This window comes from Schistosoma mansoni (genome assembly GCF_000237925.1).
Source record: "Schistosoma mansoni, WGS project CABG00000000 data, supercontig 0134, strain Puerto Rico, whole genome shotgun sequence".
In the NCBI taxonomy this organism is placed as follows: domain Eukaryota; kingdom Metazoa; phylum Platyhelminthes; class Trematoda; order Strigeidida; family Schistosomatidae; genus Schistosoma; species Schistosoma mansoni.
The window spans coordinates 9,954-25,553 of record NW_017386038.1 but is presented as its reverse complement, the minus strand read 5'-3'; the positions used below and the strand labels follow the sequence as shown (position 1 = coordinate 25,553).

At 37.9% G+C, this 15,600-nt stretch overlaps 2 protein-coding genes across 2 annotated transcripts; both read right to left on the bottom strand.

Moving 5' to 3' along the window:
* Positions 1-7,833: 7,833 nt before the first annotated feature.
* Positions 7,834-14,718, bottom strand: Smp_103320 (nuclear movement protein nudc, putative). Its single transcript, XM_018789486.1, has 5 exons — positions 14,527-14,718; positions 12,928-13,063; positions 11,786-12,027; positions 10,288-10,404; positions 7,834-8,229 (listed from the first exon to the last, which is right to left on the bottom strand). Exons 1-5 carry the CDS (start codon positions 14,692-14,694, stop codon positions 7,915-7,917), a joined length of 978 nt encoding a protein of 325 aa, XP_018646430.1. The 5' UTR covers positions 14,695-14,718; the 3' UTR covers positions 7,834-7,914.
* A 50-nt stretch (positions 14,719-14,768) lies between these two features.
* Smp_103330 (hypothetical protein) lies at positions 14,769-15,384 on the bottom strand. The gene is made up of 3 exons (XM_018789475.1): positions 15,283-15,384; positions 15,195-15,247; positions 14,769-15,163 (listed from the first exon to the last, which is right to left on the bottom strand). The coding sequence occupies exon 3, from the start codon at positions 15,153-15,155 to the stop codon at positions 14,799-14,801; it is 357 nt and encodes a 118-aa protein (XP_018646429.1). The 5' UTR covers positions 15,156-15,163; positions 15,195-15,247; positions 15,283-15,384; the 3' UTR covers positions 14,769-14,798.
* Positions 15,385-15,600: the final 216 nt, after the last annotated feature.

Here is a 15,600-nt window from a genome sequence, read left to right as displayed (position 1 = left end):
ACCAACATTTTCAAATACAGTGCCTTTATGAAACAGGAGAGTTCGTAAAAGGAAATAGCGAACTTTACCATGCCTTAAGAATTCCAGGTGGTAGTGACGAGATCTAAAATCCAGTGTCGGAAAAATGATTGTTCAGAACAGATACTGTGTAGGTGATCTCAAGCATTTGTCTTTTGAGTTCTGATGTTGTCAAGTCCTGAAATACCAGTCACGTTTTCCATTTTCCTAAATAGAAAACATCCTTACACCATGTACATTTAACAAGTGACAATTGCCCACACACTTGTAGGGACAATTGCGCTAATCGTGTAGTGATTTCTCACAGAGTAATTCACGAACTATGATGATAATGATATATAGGGTATATATTGTTGCAACAAATCAAACTTGTTTCAAGAATTTCTGTTGGTTTGGATAAAATCTATTTATTAACCTAATCTTGTGCTATTATAAATGGTAAGACTACATGTAACTTTACTGTGGCGTGAATAAACAGTCAGCTATTAAGTATACTCAATTACCACTTAAGTACTATTGATAATAACTAAGTACTACTGTTTCTGATGTAGTTGATGTCAAATTACGACTCACAATGTTGAGTGTTATTAGACTTCTCTAAACGCCATTACTTCTCATCTGTATAATTATTCTATACACTAGATTCTTATCGAGTAAACGATCTAATCCAATTACCTTTACCTCCTTTTAAATAATGTTTTTTTTACGATAGCTATTTTTAGTCCTAATTGCATCATAGCGTTTCGTTCTCTACATGGCAAAATGATGTGAGCTCTCTCCTTCGTAACAGATTTAAGGAGTTTGGATGTTAACTGTTTTCACACCGGTTTATGAGCATTAATAAATATCCCTTTATTATCGATATTTCAATGATAAGTTTGGTATCTTTAATTGTATCTATAGTGCAGATTTGTTAAATGCCGTTGAAGTAAAACTTTCGTGCGCCATGTTCACCAAGTAGTCTGATAAAAATGTGTTGAAAGTTGACCTTACGTTCACCATAAGTTGATATTGATTTTTGTCTTCATAAGTAGTTTTGCTGATTTCACATCCCCAACGGAAAGGTATCCTAACAAGTCTCATTTGTATTTCAACTAATAAAAATTGGAAGTTTAAGTTTTGACTATCGTAAGTGGGTCTCCTGTAAACTAATCGTTTGGTGGTACCATCATCCTTAAGAATCAGAAATATGTTAAATATTTGCTACCATTTGACAATTTATGGCTTATTGGTATAAGGGCTTTATTAACCCACTTTCGTTTACTGTGGTTCAAACAACTACAAACAGCCCTACTGGCAATGGACGTACAAGCTGTCGCTGCGTTCTATTACTTCCCAATAAAAATAGCCCGTTAACTAAAGGTGGATTTCAGCGTACTCTTTAGTTGGAATAGTTGCGTTAATATGACTCATTCCAGTGTAAATTACATACCACATGTGGATTTGTTTATTCAGGTTGGAGCAGCACTTTATTGAACACCTAGCTATAATTATTGAGTGTCAAAAACGAAGTAGACGGAGAGAGTTTAGAACCTGAAACCTACCAACTGAAAGTTTTGACCACTAAGAAACAGTTCAATTTATGATTGACTTTATTTACTATGTAGTTTTCTAGTTTGAATGTGTTAAGGTCATTCTCTTATTATCCCTGTGGAATTTCTTACTACAATAAACGGTCTTCCTCTGCGGAGATTAACAGCTACCAATGTGAAAGGCCCCAAATAACAATTGGCAGGATCTCCAGACTTTGGTATTTTCGTATATAATTTGAAACGGTTTCATGATCCCTAGTTGAAAATAAGGATTCTGCAACCGGATGTCACTTAACTGAGCATTTATACATTACTAATTTTGAAAACCAAAGGGAACTAATTAGGTGCTCAATATTTGATACAACTTAATCTCATGATAAATGTAACCAGAGCAGCAATAAAATTTGTAGTATGAAATGAGTTCCTTCTGTTTTATGGCTTCTTGTCAAACGGCCTAATATTGGGAGTAATGTAGCTATAAACAAGGGTTTAACAATTTAGTTGGCAAACTTGAGGTAGGTGTTGGAAACAGAAACGAATATCATAATAAGACACAACATAAAATATAGTCAAAACATGGATAAAATTGACGCGTATCTACATGTCGAAAATAATTTCAGGGATTAGAGGGTTGGTGTATCAGTCAACAGTAATCAAAAGGAAGAAAAATAAGATCTTGTTAATGTAGTGAAACTGATTAGTGACCATATAAATATTCATCATTAGTCAGTCAACTACAACGTAAGATCAGGTACATATTATGCATCAGTCCAAGTTGCCACACCTCATTAGCACAACAAGATCAACACCAAACTCATAGAAGTGGTTACTTCAATGGTAGCAATGTATAGAAAATTGTATATAAGCGTATAATACAGGGAGCAAGAATTGGTTTGTAAGAAGAAAGGTACAAAGTAATTTTATTCTTACGATTTAAGGGAATACAATGAGTGTATACACCTACGCCATGGTGATCGATCCACAGTCTCTACCAACCACTGGTTACGATAGTCGCGAGGACCCCAACCAAGTAGTCTGCATCTACTAAAATGACTCAGATCAGAAGTTATTGACTTCAAGGACTCATGCCATGTGTTGGTTTGCAACAATCGTGACTACTTATGAATTTATTTTCAGTGACAAAGTAAGGTAAGATTCATTTAACGCAAGAAAAATACACAGCAATCTTTAACACTAACCGTTCAGTGCATGTATAAGAAAAACACTAACATGTGTGACAAAGGCATTGGAAATTCGCACTCTTCTGTGCAACTCATTTTCGAAGTAAAAATCTACGTATTCGTCTTTGAATCATATTGCTTGTGTATGATGGCGTTGTTTAGTGTAGAAGTAGGCTAAAAGCTAGAGACAGCCAAACCAGGACATGGCATCTGTCAATGAGGTCACTGACCATTGGATTGAGTTAATAGATATAGACTACATGGTTGAGATCCGTGTGATTGTTGTTACCAGTGGTTAGAGGCTTGAATGGCATGTCTTGAAGTTGTTTGCAATGGCGCAATTGCATCCTTTATCTTCCCCAAATTCTAAATTCCTGAAAACCCTTTTTATTTCACTATTTTCTTTCTTACCTACTCACAATTACTACTGATACTGTTACTACCTCTACTATTCTAGGATTTGGTCTGATGACTTTGTCTCTGGGCTAATGGGGTATGACAACCCTAGCCGATGTACATACGTACCAGGTTCTATGTCGTCAAATTGATGTAGTGGCTTTTGGTAGCTCCGGCGAGTCCAAACTTGGTTGATATATTTATGGAAAATAAACGGTGATGAGAACAGTAATCAAATGTACAACGTTGATGATAAATGTGTTGCCTGTAATGATTATCAACATGCTTCTCGTACATTGAAACTTCTCAATGTAGCACATTTGAATATTATACTAGATTTGCGATAGAACATGATATGCTTCGTTTTCTAAACCTTAGGATTTAATGTAGTACAAATGGCTGATTGGGAAGGTACGTTTTGTCAGAAAAATGTACGGAGGGGACTATCTTTGAACTTCAACAGCTTCTGAGTGTGAGGGTCAGTGATAATAAGTGGCTAATAGGTGGAGCGGGTCTCGAACCAAGAACTTGGTGACTAGCAGTCGAACACCCCAACCATTAGGCCACCGGCTCAGCTAAGTATAGGAAAATTGATACGAAGAAAATAGAGCACCTCATGGTTGGAAAAGCCTGTCGTCCGAAGACAATGGTGAAATAGCCGGAAAGATTGATTTTAGCATATATATATTCTGACTTGTATATATAGCTACTCTGGTGTTATGTCCCGATAAGAATAATGAATGGTAACTTTGGGATCCACTTATAGACCAGTAGTATGTGTATATTTTTTATCGTATAATTATTAAATAACTAAACTATTCATATTCATGTCCCTCTTATTATAAGTTTTATTTTGACCTATGAGCTATTATTATACGATTTACCATTCTTGAGTTATGCCCTGTCTATCAATTACTATCTCCCTTATTCGCAGTCACATTTAGCTAAGTCTGTACAGATGTTGTTTCTTATTTCATGGTACGATATGGTCTGTTTGATTGGTATATAAACCCAGTATATTTAAAATAAATGATTGGTACCGCAGAAGCTGAGATTTGTGTTCTTGACTTAACTGGCTGGGCTAGGCAGATAGCAGTATTCAGTGGTATACTAGTTTCTCGAATTCATGAACAACTACAAACTGAAAGTTTACAAGGTAGTACGATTTAACAACAATTAAGTCTTACCTTGCGGTATACTGTAAAGAGTTATCATTTAGCAGTTCTTAAGATTCATTTAGTAATACCATTATGTTAGGAAACATTTGTGACCCAACTACTATAAAACCATCAGACGCTTTTAGGTAGAAACAACCGAGTTCTTTAGGTGTGAAGAAATGACCCTTGACAGTCAGGAAAAGAGGGTCAAAATCATCCTGTGGTAACCATAGAGAGATTAGGTTGACTAATATAGCATCTAAAATACTAGCCTCGGTAGTTATCGGACGCCTAACAAAGACTTGTGAGCTGCAAACACGAGAAAATCAGGCTGGCTTTAGACCTGGTCGTGGCTGCATCGACCACATATTCACTATCCGTCAGGTTTTAGAACAATGATAGTTTTTGCTGATTTAAGAGCAGCATTTAACTCTGTTGACCGAGAGGCTCTGTGGCGGTGTCATTGAAAGGTGTACCTCAGAAGTACATAAACCTTGTGAAAGCTCTTTACTCGAACACTGCTAGTCGAGTGAGAGCTTATGACGAACTTTCATCTGATTTTAAAACCTTAAGTGGTGTCCGTCAAGGCTGTCCACTATCCCCATTTTTGTTTAAATTCATTATAGACCTATTGCTGGAAATAACACTCTTCAACTGGATTCTCAGGAATTGATCTCCTACCAGGAGGTCCACTTATCGACTTAGAATACGCAGACGACATAGTCCTGTTTGGTGAAGACGCTGACAAAATGCAGTCTTTTGGTAGCACTGAGTAACCGCCAGGATATTTGGAATGCGTTTCTCCCCCTCTAAATGTAAATTGTTACTCTAGAACTGGCGTGCGTCAACACCTGAACTAAGGATAGGGAGTGAAGTAGTCGAACGCGTGGACAACTTCACTTGTCTTGGAAGTCTGATCAGCTCGTTTGGCTTTTGCCAACTTACATCACCTATGGTGAAGGCAAGATATCCATCGACTAAGGGGCGAGTATACTGCGCAGCAGTTCTCTCTGTCATACTTTACGGCTGCGAAACATGGCCAGTAAGAGTAGAAGATACTCACAAGTTACTGGTCAGATTTCTTAAAAATATTGATCGTATCTGCTGAGATCACCGGATATGTATCAGTGGAATCAGATTCAGGGTATCAGACAATGATGGTAAATCAGTTGATGAGGTCGTTGGGCCACGTGTTACGTATGTCTGAACACCGATCACCACGACGCGCAATGCTGACTAGTGTTGAAGGTTGTTGGAAGAAATTCAAGGGCAGCCAAATCAAAATGTGACATGAGTCCTCAAAGTCACTAACTTCTAGTCTGAGCCATGTTGGTAGATGCAGACTACTTGGTTGGGGTCTTTGCGACTATTGTAACCAGTGGTTGGCGGAAACTCTGGGTGATATCGCTGAGAATCGACCACAATGGCGTAGGTGTATACACTCTTTATCTTCCCTTAAACCGTGAGATTAATATTACTTTATACATTTCTTCCTACGAACTAATTCTTTCTCCCTGTGTTATATCCTAACATATGGTTTATTTGAATCCGTTGTTGGCTTGGTTCAGGGGGTCGCTATGTTAGACGGTGCCTTTCCTTATGCCTCAAATTAGTGCTTGCTAAAAATAAACGATTGTCTGAGAACAGTTGTAGCAGACGATCACCATTATCCGTTCGCTGAACCGGGAATTTTATTTTGTACCAAAAATATAATATTGAATAAAGCTAACAATAATTAGTACTAAAACACCCACTGAAGTGTCTTTCTGTTTGGTTTAGGCTACCTACTTGGGCATTAAAATCACTGCTACGAGTACTATGTCTGAGCGTTTAGCTTTAAGATGTTCGGAAAGTTTTCTGTAAAAGTCATATTTCATTCCATCCAGGCTGTAGTCAGTGTGAGCGTAGGCAGAAATGACGAGAAGGAAACGACGTGTGTTCCTATCCTTTCGAGTTCTTACAGAGTCGTTTAGCCAAGTAGCACATAGGTGATTGTTAACAGAGATCCATTCTTAAAGTGCTTGTTCTGCTCTCGTATTTAGTGCTATACCTACACCCACCAGTCCTTGAGTATTAGCTATCAGGTCGCCGGATACACGGAGGGTGTATCTCGTCGTGTCCCCTTTTCGGCGACGTGAGGTCAAGTTAATGATGACTACACTAGAATCCTGCATGCGTGCTTCGGAGACACAGCATACATCGATGGAACGAGATTCTAGGGTCTTAACCGAGGTGACCTGCTGACTGACTTGACACAGGGTGCGTACGTTGAAGGCTCCAATGTGCAGTTTGGAGCGAGGTTTTAGTAGGCTTGGAACAGTATTTCGCGTATTAGAATCATTGGTCATGGCGACACTTGACCAGGAAGCTTAGGTAAGGGGAATAATAGGAATTGAAGAGAGAAGTTGATTATGAATACATTAGTCTTGAGTTCTGTTAAAGGTATGAGGGCAGTTACCAATTCCCGGTGGTCCACACCGTGGAAGGATTCTTCTAAAGGTACCTGGAAAGGAATCTGGGTTATGGGCCACCCGAGGCCCTCAAATACCCTGGTACGGCCAAGAGTGGGGAGAGTCATCTCTCAAAATGTTTCACATGGATACAACCACTGCCAGGGAAGTCCTACTCACTGCCTCCTCGTGACACCGGTGTTGTTGACGGAATTGAGAGAGCGAAAAGCTGATGACTGGCGCTTTTACCGGTTCGGTGGACACGGAAAGTTTATCTAGGGGAGTTGGAAAACCCTGATTCCAAACCAATGGTGCACATGGGCTCCAGGATCCTGAGACAAATGGCATATAAACCTATAGTTGGTTACTGGCTACCATGGAACTACATCTCCCTAAGTCGCTTTACTGCCTTGTGGACCTTCAGGTCAAAGGCTCTGGGTGTGACCCTGAAAGAAAATCACCTGTTTAGGCCTGGGCATCCGGGCAGTATCCCAGCCCTCCCACAAATCGAATGATTTATGTGGCGCATATCCTTGTGGGAAGGCCGCATCGTTGTTACGCCGGTTGTCTGAAGGAAACGCCTTACTATTGTCACACCTCTGTACAGTCGGTAGTACGACTTCGCCCTCAGACCTTGGGTTTGCTGCTTTTAGTCTTACCGCTCTTCGACCGACCTGTCTGGCCTGGTACGACTTTGAGAGACGATTGTTCCAGTCAGTATAGCTCGATCGGTTCATTACGATATGCAAGCCTGACCACCACGTCAAGGTAGCAGCAACAGTCCGGATCCTATTATGCAGTATTTCTTTTATATATTAACACCACTGAAGTAACTACTTCTATGAATTTGGTGATGCATATATGTACCTGGTCTTATTTTGTAGTTGGCTGAGTCAGGAAAACTGATCATAACAAATTTCTCGTTAAGTTCAAACTTTCAGTATGCAGTGAAAATTCAGACTACACAAACAAACTTAATGCATCAAAAAATTCTAACGACGAATCAATTAGAGTAGTAAGCATACCAAAACTATTAACAAGTTGTCTTTCCTTACTTCCCTCGAATAAAATGAGAATTGTGAACATCAAAATACCCATATTTGATGTGAAAGTTTCTTTTTTGATCATATAATAATACCAAAAAGATTGTGTTTCTTCAGCAGTTCAAATTAACATAAACTTAAGAAAATTTACATTTGGAAAAATCCATTTCTGGATGAGCAGCCATAAACTTTTTCAACATTTCTTGTTTCTTCTGATCTTCGGATGTTGGCAGACCAAGCTCTTTTTGACGTTGGTCATACATCATTTTTTCAACCATAGATCGAGTTTCACCGTCTAAATCAGAGAGTTTGGAATTTTCCGGTTGAACTTTACGTGTATTCATTTCCGGTTCACCATCACAGATACGACTCCACCATTCCATTTTGTTGGTTTTCTCTAAGTGGACGAGTATCGTGATACCATCCACAAGACTCCATACACATTCTTCAGTCTAGTAAAAACATTTCCAATGTATTTCTCTCATTTAAAACAAAAAAGTCTACAACCCTCATTGAAATAAAATTAAATTATGCTAAACGCAATGAATGGAAGGTGACCGACTTTTGTTCGTTACGTAGCTATAAGCATAGGCGAAATAATATACGTACTACTTACCACAAATTACATGTAGTCAATAAAGATTGTAGTTAGAAGCGATTACTATTGGAATCCTTGAAATATATTTACTTTCTGTACAGTGAAACATAAAGATTTGTCATTCATGTTAAATGAGGTCTTTTAGTGATAGTGATACCTTCTATTTTGATAGTGTTTAAATCTTTAATTTGAATTATTAAATTACATCAAGCTTTCAATGTTTTACCGAATAAATTTTCATCTTTATAACGATACTTTCATGGTTTATACAAACACACCTATCCTACTATATGATTTAAACTGCTCCTAAGCAAGTGCTGGGTTGGGGAATGCTGGTTGACGGCTTATGCTCCATTGGGAGTAACAGGCGGAAGTAAGTAAGCGAGTGCTGCAACAGTCTGAGTTGATTTTTGGATAATAAATTCAACTATTTATTAATAAATTGTATTTCTGTTTCGTGACTTAATGTAAACCACTTCTACAGAGTAAATAAATAACCGACATTAAATTAACACTAGTTTGCATAGTGCTATATGGTACTATTTAAACTTTTGTTAATTTTATTTTGGGGTCAGATAACATAATTTTGAGACAGAATAAAATCAACCATCGAGAAAAAAATACTAGGAAACTGAATAGAATGTTATGGAAAAACCTACGCACATGATTCTATACAGGTTCAGACATCGCACAAGCGATGGCGTTACATCTCACAGTATTTAACAATTCACATACATCAAGAGTAGTCGAATGATCCAATCAAAGGTTATGGAACATGTGCCTAAATGGCTGGCTTCAGGATTAATGTCAAATGCTCCCAAAAACGTAGGGAATAAGAAACTATGTTCATTGGTAGGAAAACATTTGAAATGGGTCGTGAAACCAACTTTAATGAAGCTTTTAGAACGTTGTGTATGAATTATTAAGGACATATTTTTTAGATTTATAGGAGTTTCAGCTAGTAAGAAATTCAAACCGCCTTTATGTGTACAAAACAATTTTTCGTAACTTTGAAGCGTTTTTGATAATCCATTCTGCGGCCCAATTTGGTGTTACAAATCCCTATTCTTTCCTTATCATTACGTCATTTCTTTTCTCATGATTTCCAGTAATTACTTAATATTTATTCGGCCTTTTAATGGACTGTTATTAGTTTTCATATACAAATACCTTTAAAGATATTTGTGATCATATTGTTCAAAATGCATGGCGGAAACATATCACATTTTTCAGATCAACCCCGTCTTTCCATTGTTCTACCAAAATACATAGAAGGTCAAGCTGACTGTCGTTGTCCGAGAAAGGTGGCATTTCACTTTTGTCAGTAAATAGCAACATAAACAACTTAAGTAGACTATCGAATAGACCCACGAAGTGGATAAAATGGCTTGTTTTATGAGCGGCATAATCTATGTTTCTTTTTGTGTTGATAAAGTCCGGGCTATGCTAGCTGTTTGTCAAATCTAGATTATGATTATATGCCTCGTATGAGAGCTATTGGCAAAAGTAATATGATTACACCACACATGGGGAACAAAAGACAAATTGTGCTACGAAAGGGTTAACAAGAACTGTTTCTTTCTAAAGTCATTTAACGGAGTTAATTTTCAACAGTATATGCAGCCTCATTATTATAGTCTCATTGATTGAACTGATTCTATTCGACTTATGCATGTAAAAGATGGGTTGAAGATCAGTGGTCTTTGTCTTTAATTCGCTATTAGAATATTAGAAAATTAATAGCATTCTGTTTAGTGTGATCAAAGTGAAAGTGATAAAAAAAAAGTGAACCTTAACTCATCTGTTTAACGAATCTAAACATGATTTCGAGACCAAATGAATCGTTCCTATTCATAGTTTAAAAGAAAAGAAAAATCCTAAAGAAAATGTTCAATGAATAATGATTGCTTACCTTAACTTCATTATACAAATTCCCTGATAAAATTGGTTCACGATTCTTTAAGCCAATTTTGATATGCTTTTTGGCAATTTCAACATAGACATCGCGGGATTTGATGGTATGGGGTAACTAATTATGAAAATGAAATAAACTGTAAAACTAATTATGTTGGAAAAGACGATTCGCCAAAGGCACTTCTTATTTTATGAAACTAAACTGCAATAATCTTTACAACTTCTTTGCATCCAAATGTTACAGAATAGTAAAATTAATAAAAATTGTATAAGCCGATAGTGAAAAAAATTACTTCTCCAAGCATAGGATAGATAATTCTTGCGGAGAATTATTTATTTGAACATATAAATATTAGTACAAAGAGGCACCAGATACATATGCTCCACAAAATTGTGTGACGGCTATGATACTGTCCAGATCGAAACAGCTGGTTTCCTTAACAGCCCACACCCCGAGCCTTTGACCTAAACTTCTGATCCACAAGGCAGTGAAGCATCGTAAGGAGATGCATTCCCATGGTAGCCGGTGACCAACGATTGGTTTATACGCCATTTGATTCTGGAGTCCATATGCACCATTGGTTTGGAATCAAGGGCCCCCAAATGCCCTGGTACGGCCGAGAGTGCGGAGAGTCTGCTCTCCCTCTCGAAATGCTCTCATATGGCCACGCGAATATATAGCCTCTGCCAGGGAAGTCCTACTCATTGCCTTCTCGTGGCACCGGTGTTGTTTACGAAATTGAGAGGACGAAAAGCGAATGTCCGGCGCTTTAACCGGGTTGGTGGACACGGATAGTCCACCTAGTGGAGTTGGCAAACCCTGATTCCAAACCAATGGTGCACATGGGCTCCAGGATCCTGAAGGAACGAATGGCGTATGAACCAATTGTTGGTCACCGGCTACCATGGGACTGCATCTCCTTACGATGCTCCATTGCCTTGTGGACTAGACCTTCATGTCAAAGGCTCCGGGTGTGGCCCCCTAAGAAAACCACCTGCTTCAGTCTGGGCACCTCAGCAGTATCACAGCCCTCACACAAATCAAATGAGATTTGTGAGGCGCATATGTATTTGGTGCTTCCTTGTACCAATATTTATGTGTTTAAATAAATAAATAAACAAGGTTTTCCAACTCCCCTAGATGGACTTTCCGTGTCCACCAACCCGGTTAAAGCTCCGGACATTCGCTTACCGTTCTCTCAATTTTGTGAACAAACCCCCGCCACGAGAAGGCAGTGAGTAGGACTTCCCTGACAGAGGCCTTATACGCGTGGCTATGTGAGAGCATCTCGAGTGAGGGGGGGTCCTCCCCACTCTCAGCCGCACCAGGGCATTTGGGGGCTGGGGAGAACCATGATCCAGTTTACTTTAAAATGACCACAATAGTTTATTGCACATGCATTCGCTAGTTTTATCTTGAAGATAATTTTTTGGATTAAGTCAAGTGAGCAAAAAATAAAAATATAACAAAGTATCGATTTTATTACAAAACTTACGCGTGTCGGTATTTTTATATCAACATCGCTCAGTGTCTGGGTCCAGCTATAATTTGGCAGATCTGCACCATTTCCTTCATTCGGTTTCAATTTTCCCTTGTCTTCCTCTTCTTCCTCATCATCAGGAGAAGAACCAACTTTGATTGGTTTAGGCAGGTCACTTTTCTCAAGTGGTTTTGTTTCTGTTTGTGGTAGTGTGGACGTATCTGACAGTTCCTCACTTGTGCCATTTAAATTATCAGCTTTTGGTAAAGAAAATGAAGAGGAATTAGACAGAGAGAGCCCATGAACAGATAGCTAGGTATTACACAAAACGAATAATAACACTTGATTTTCCTATAAAAAAAGCGACAGGAAAAATAATAGATATTTTACTAGATAGTTAGATTATAAAGTCTCACTGCTCAGTGTTCTGATGCGTGTCAATAGGATTATTTAAATGCTAGATTTAATGCAGAAAATGCTTAACGTTTGGTGATATTGTGATCGATTTTGAGAAGTACAACCTAATGTCTTCAACTACCATTATTTTTTAAAAGAATTTGGCAAGAAGTTTACACTAAGCAGTAGGAGGTTAATAGCACCAATCATTCTATTATACATCCAGTATACACAACTGTAACTATGGTTTACTGGTTTCCTAACATTACATGAAGTGGCGGGGGTGTTGTTTACGAAATTGAGAGGACAAAAAGCGAATGTCCGGCGCTTTAACCGGGTTGGTGGACACGGATAGTCCACCTAGGGGAGCTGGCAAACCCTGATTCCAAACCAATGGTGAACATGGGCTCCAGTATCCTGAAGGAACGAATGGCGTATGAACCAATTGTTGGTCACCGGCTACCATGGGACTGCATCGCCTCACGATGCTCCACTGCCTTGTGGATCAGACCTTTAGGTCGGAGGCTCGGGGTGTGGCCCCTTAAGAAAATCACCTGCTTCAGTTTGAGCACCTGATTAGTATCACAAAAAAGTATACAAACTCCAACCTATTAGGTTTTCTTTGACAAACTGATTGGTATTGTTATTCTAAATAATGGTGAAAATGACTTAGGGTTTTAATGCACGTACTTACAAATTTAGTAAATTGCATTACTCATATTTATTGTACTGCTCACAGTTGACAAAAAAATATCACTAACTTTTGCTTAAGTCCTTTGGAGGGGCAAGATTCGCCATAATGGCTTCTTTCTTTTTTTCTTCTCTTCGTTTACGTTCGCGTTCCTCTCGCTCATGTAATTCTTTCTTCTCTTCTTCACGACGTGCTAAGGCAGCATCCTATTTATTTCCAGAAAAAAATATCAAATGCCTTTGAATAGCAATGATGAACAGTCTAACAATCAAAGCAATACATATGACTAAAATCTCCGTACAGTGAGGGGTGCTATAAATGGTACTTCACACATTGTTGATTCACAGTTGTTAAGAGAAATTGGACTGTTAAGATAGGCCAGCTGAATAGAACTGTGCAACGAAAAATAACTGGGACTTGACAAGCGAATAATAATGTCCCACTTAAAGTTGCCTTTTATCTACATTGGTCAACTCCGTGCCCAAACTCACTCACAATTTAATATTGCATGAGTCATAAAGTAGCAGTTCGATATACGTAGCCCTTTTGAATGAATGTTGTAAACCAAGAACTATTGTAACGTGATGAAATGCTGGTAGGGTGAAACAGATGAGTCAGTAGTTATCGGCAACAATTCTCAATATACAATCGAAGACAGTCCGTCACATGCAACGTGGGACCTGGCATATATGTGCATGGGTTCAAGTTGTCACATCACATTAACACGAGAAGAAAATGTCAACACAAATCACAAAGTAGTAGGGGTAGTAACAGTGTGAGTAGTAGTAGTAGTATAAAACATTAGGCACAGACAATTAGAGTGGAAAAAATGAATTCGCCCGATAATAATTAGGTAATTTTGAAGCTTATGATCTGAAAGACAAAGAGTAAATGCATTCACGCCACTTAGGATGATTACAAGCCATGTCATCTAACATCTTAAGGAGTAGTGTAACTATTTAGATAAATGACTTGATTAACACCTTTAATTGTTTTAACTATAATAAGTCGGGCTCTTGCGCAAATTGTAAAATCATAACAACTAAGTTTATCTAAGAATGAACACATTAATTCCGATCACTTAATAGCTGTGGCCCCAAATCCGCCTAGTAGCACATGTCCATTTAATTTTCTTTCAGATTAATTCCAATATTACCTGGTATTTTATGAATTCGTGTTTCTCCGAACCGTATTTTCGAGGTTCAATCTTTTTAATTGTTGCTGAAATTACAACTATCTCGACCCCTTTGCTACTATTCATCTAGCTGAATTTATCGTTGTATTATGGTATGGCAACTAACTAAAGAAGGCTCATGTGAGATCTATGCTGATTACGACTGGTTGATATTTTCTCCGCAAAGTCATCCTTTGTGAGTATTTATACATAATTAAACAAATTCGTGTTTAACAACCTTTGAGTATGTTTATGTCCATTTCCAGCCAGTTGTTTATTGTACATTTATCATAACATTCTTCTAGTTTGACTTTAGTCTATATACACTTTGCACTGAACTTATTAGTTAATCATAAATAAAATTGCTTGGAGAAATCTCAGTGACAAAGTTAGTAATAGTATGCGTAGTAATGAAAAAAATACTGGGTATCAAAGGTGAAATTAAAGAAAATATGAACTTTCTAGAGAACTGAATTCCTAAAAATGGAAACTTACGTGGTGTTTTGTAAAATTCTCAAGAACTAAACGTTTCGCGTCTTTTTCAGTAGCTCCATAATAAAAATCTGTTCGTCTGGAAAGGAAACCAAAAAAGGCGTCCAACAATCCCTGTACTCCATTGTCACAGCTTTGTGCAACACTCAGGAAAACGTTATCATACTCCATGATAGAAAAAAAGCTTGAAAAGAAAGAGATTGTTTAATTATATGCCTTATGAGTACAAATCAAAAACTAGAAATGCATCACTAGATTATATTGTGTAAAACTAATTAAAAGCCATTAATAGCTCGCTCAGATGTAAAACTGGAGTCTATTGTCCCAAACGCACTGATTGTTTCCGAAACCAATATGACATGATCAAGCCAGCTGTTAACAGCAATACGCAATTTTCGTAACTGTTGGTTTCTATTGCTAACAGTGACAGGGGCGGAAAATGTACAGATGAGGTCGGACCCCTTTTGATCTAATTGTTCTTTAACTGTAGATCTTGGAGGAGAAGGATCCACCGAAAGTGAACGCATAGCAACTTCTGCGAAGCTTGGATTGTCAAATGAAACGCTAACAGAAAGTTGATGTTCATCAGATAATAGTTTTGTATCACTTAGAGCCATCGAGTTCTTTGTCATTGATAGATCTAAAAGATATAGCTATGCAAAGAAACATACAATACGGAGTTTTTTGCTTCTTGGATTTCACGGCGCACGTTTTCACCAAGCTTCTACAAACTTGAGTTTAGTAATTTGAGCAAACTACCTCACGTTCAAGAGCTTGAGAAATATGTACACCTACGAATGTTGAGAATGCAAAGAGACACGAAACTCCTAGAGTGATTTTGGAAGCAGTTGACATGAACCTTAAAAAAGTAATTTAACAGTGTTGCGTTATATAGATTCAGATATTCACATAGGAACATATGAAATAAAATCCTCGTGATGCTGACATAATGATTGTAATTTAGTGACCTAGAAGTGGAAATTTTCGAGTAATGTGAAATTTTGTTCCAATGCTTCTTAAGGATCCTAATATAATAGTTTTTAAATGAACATGAATAACCTTGCCTCACTTATGTTA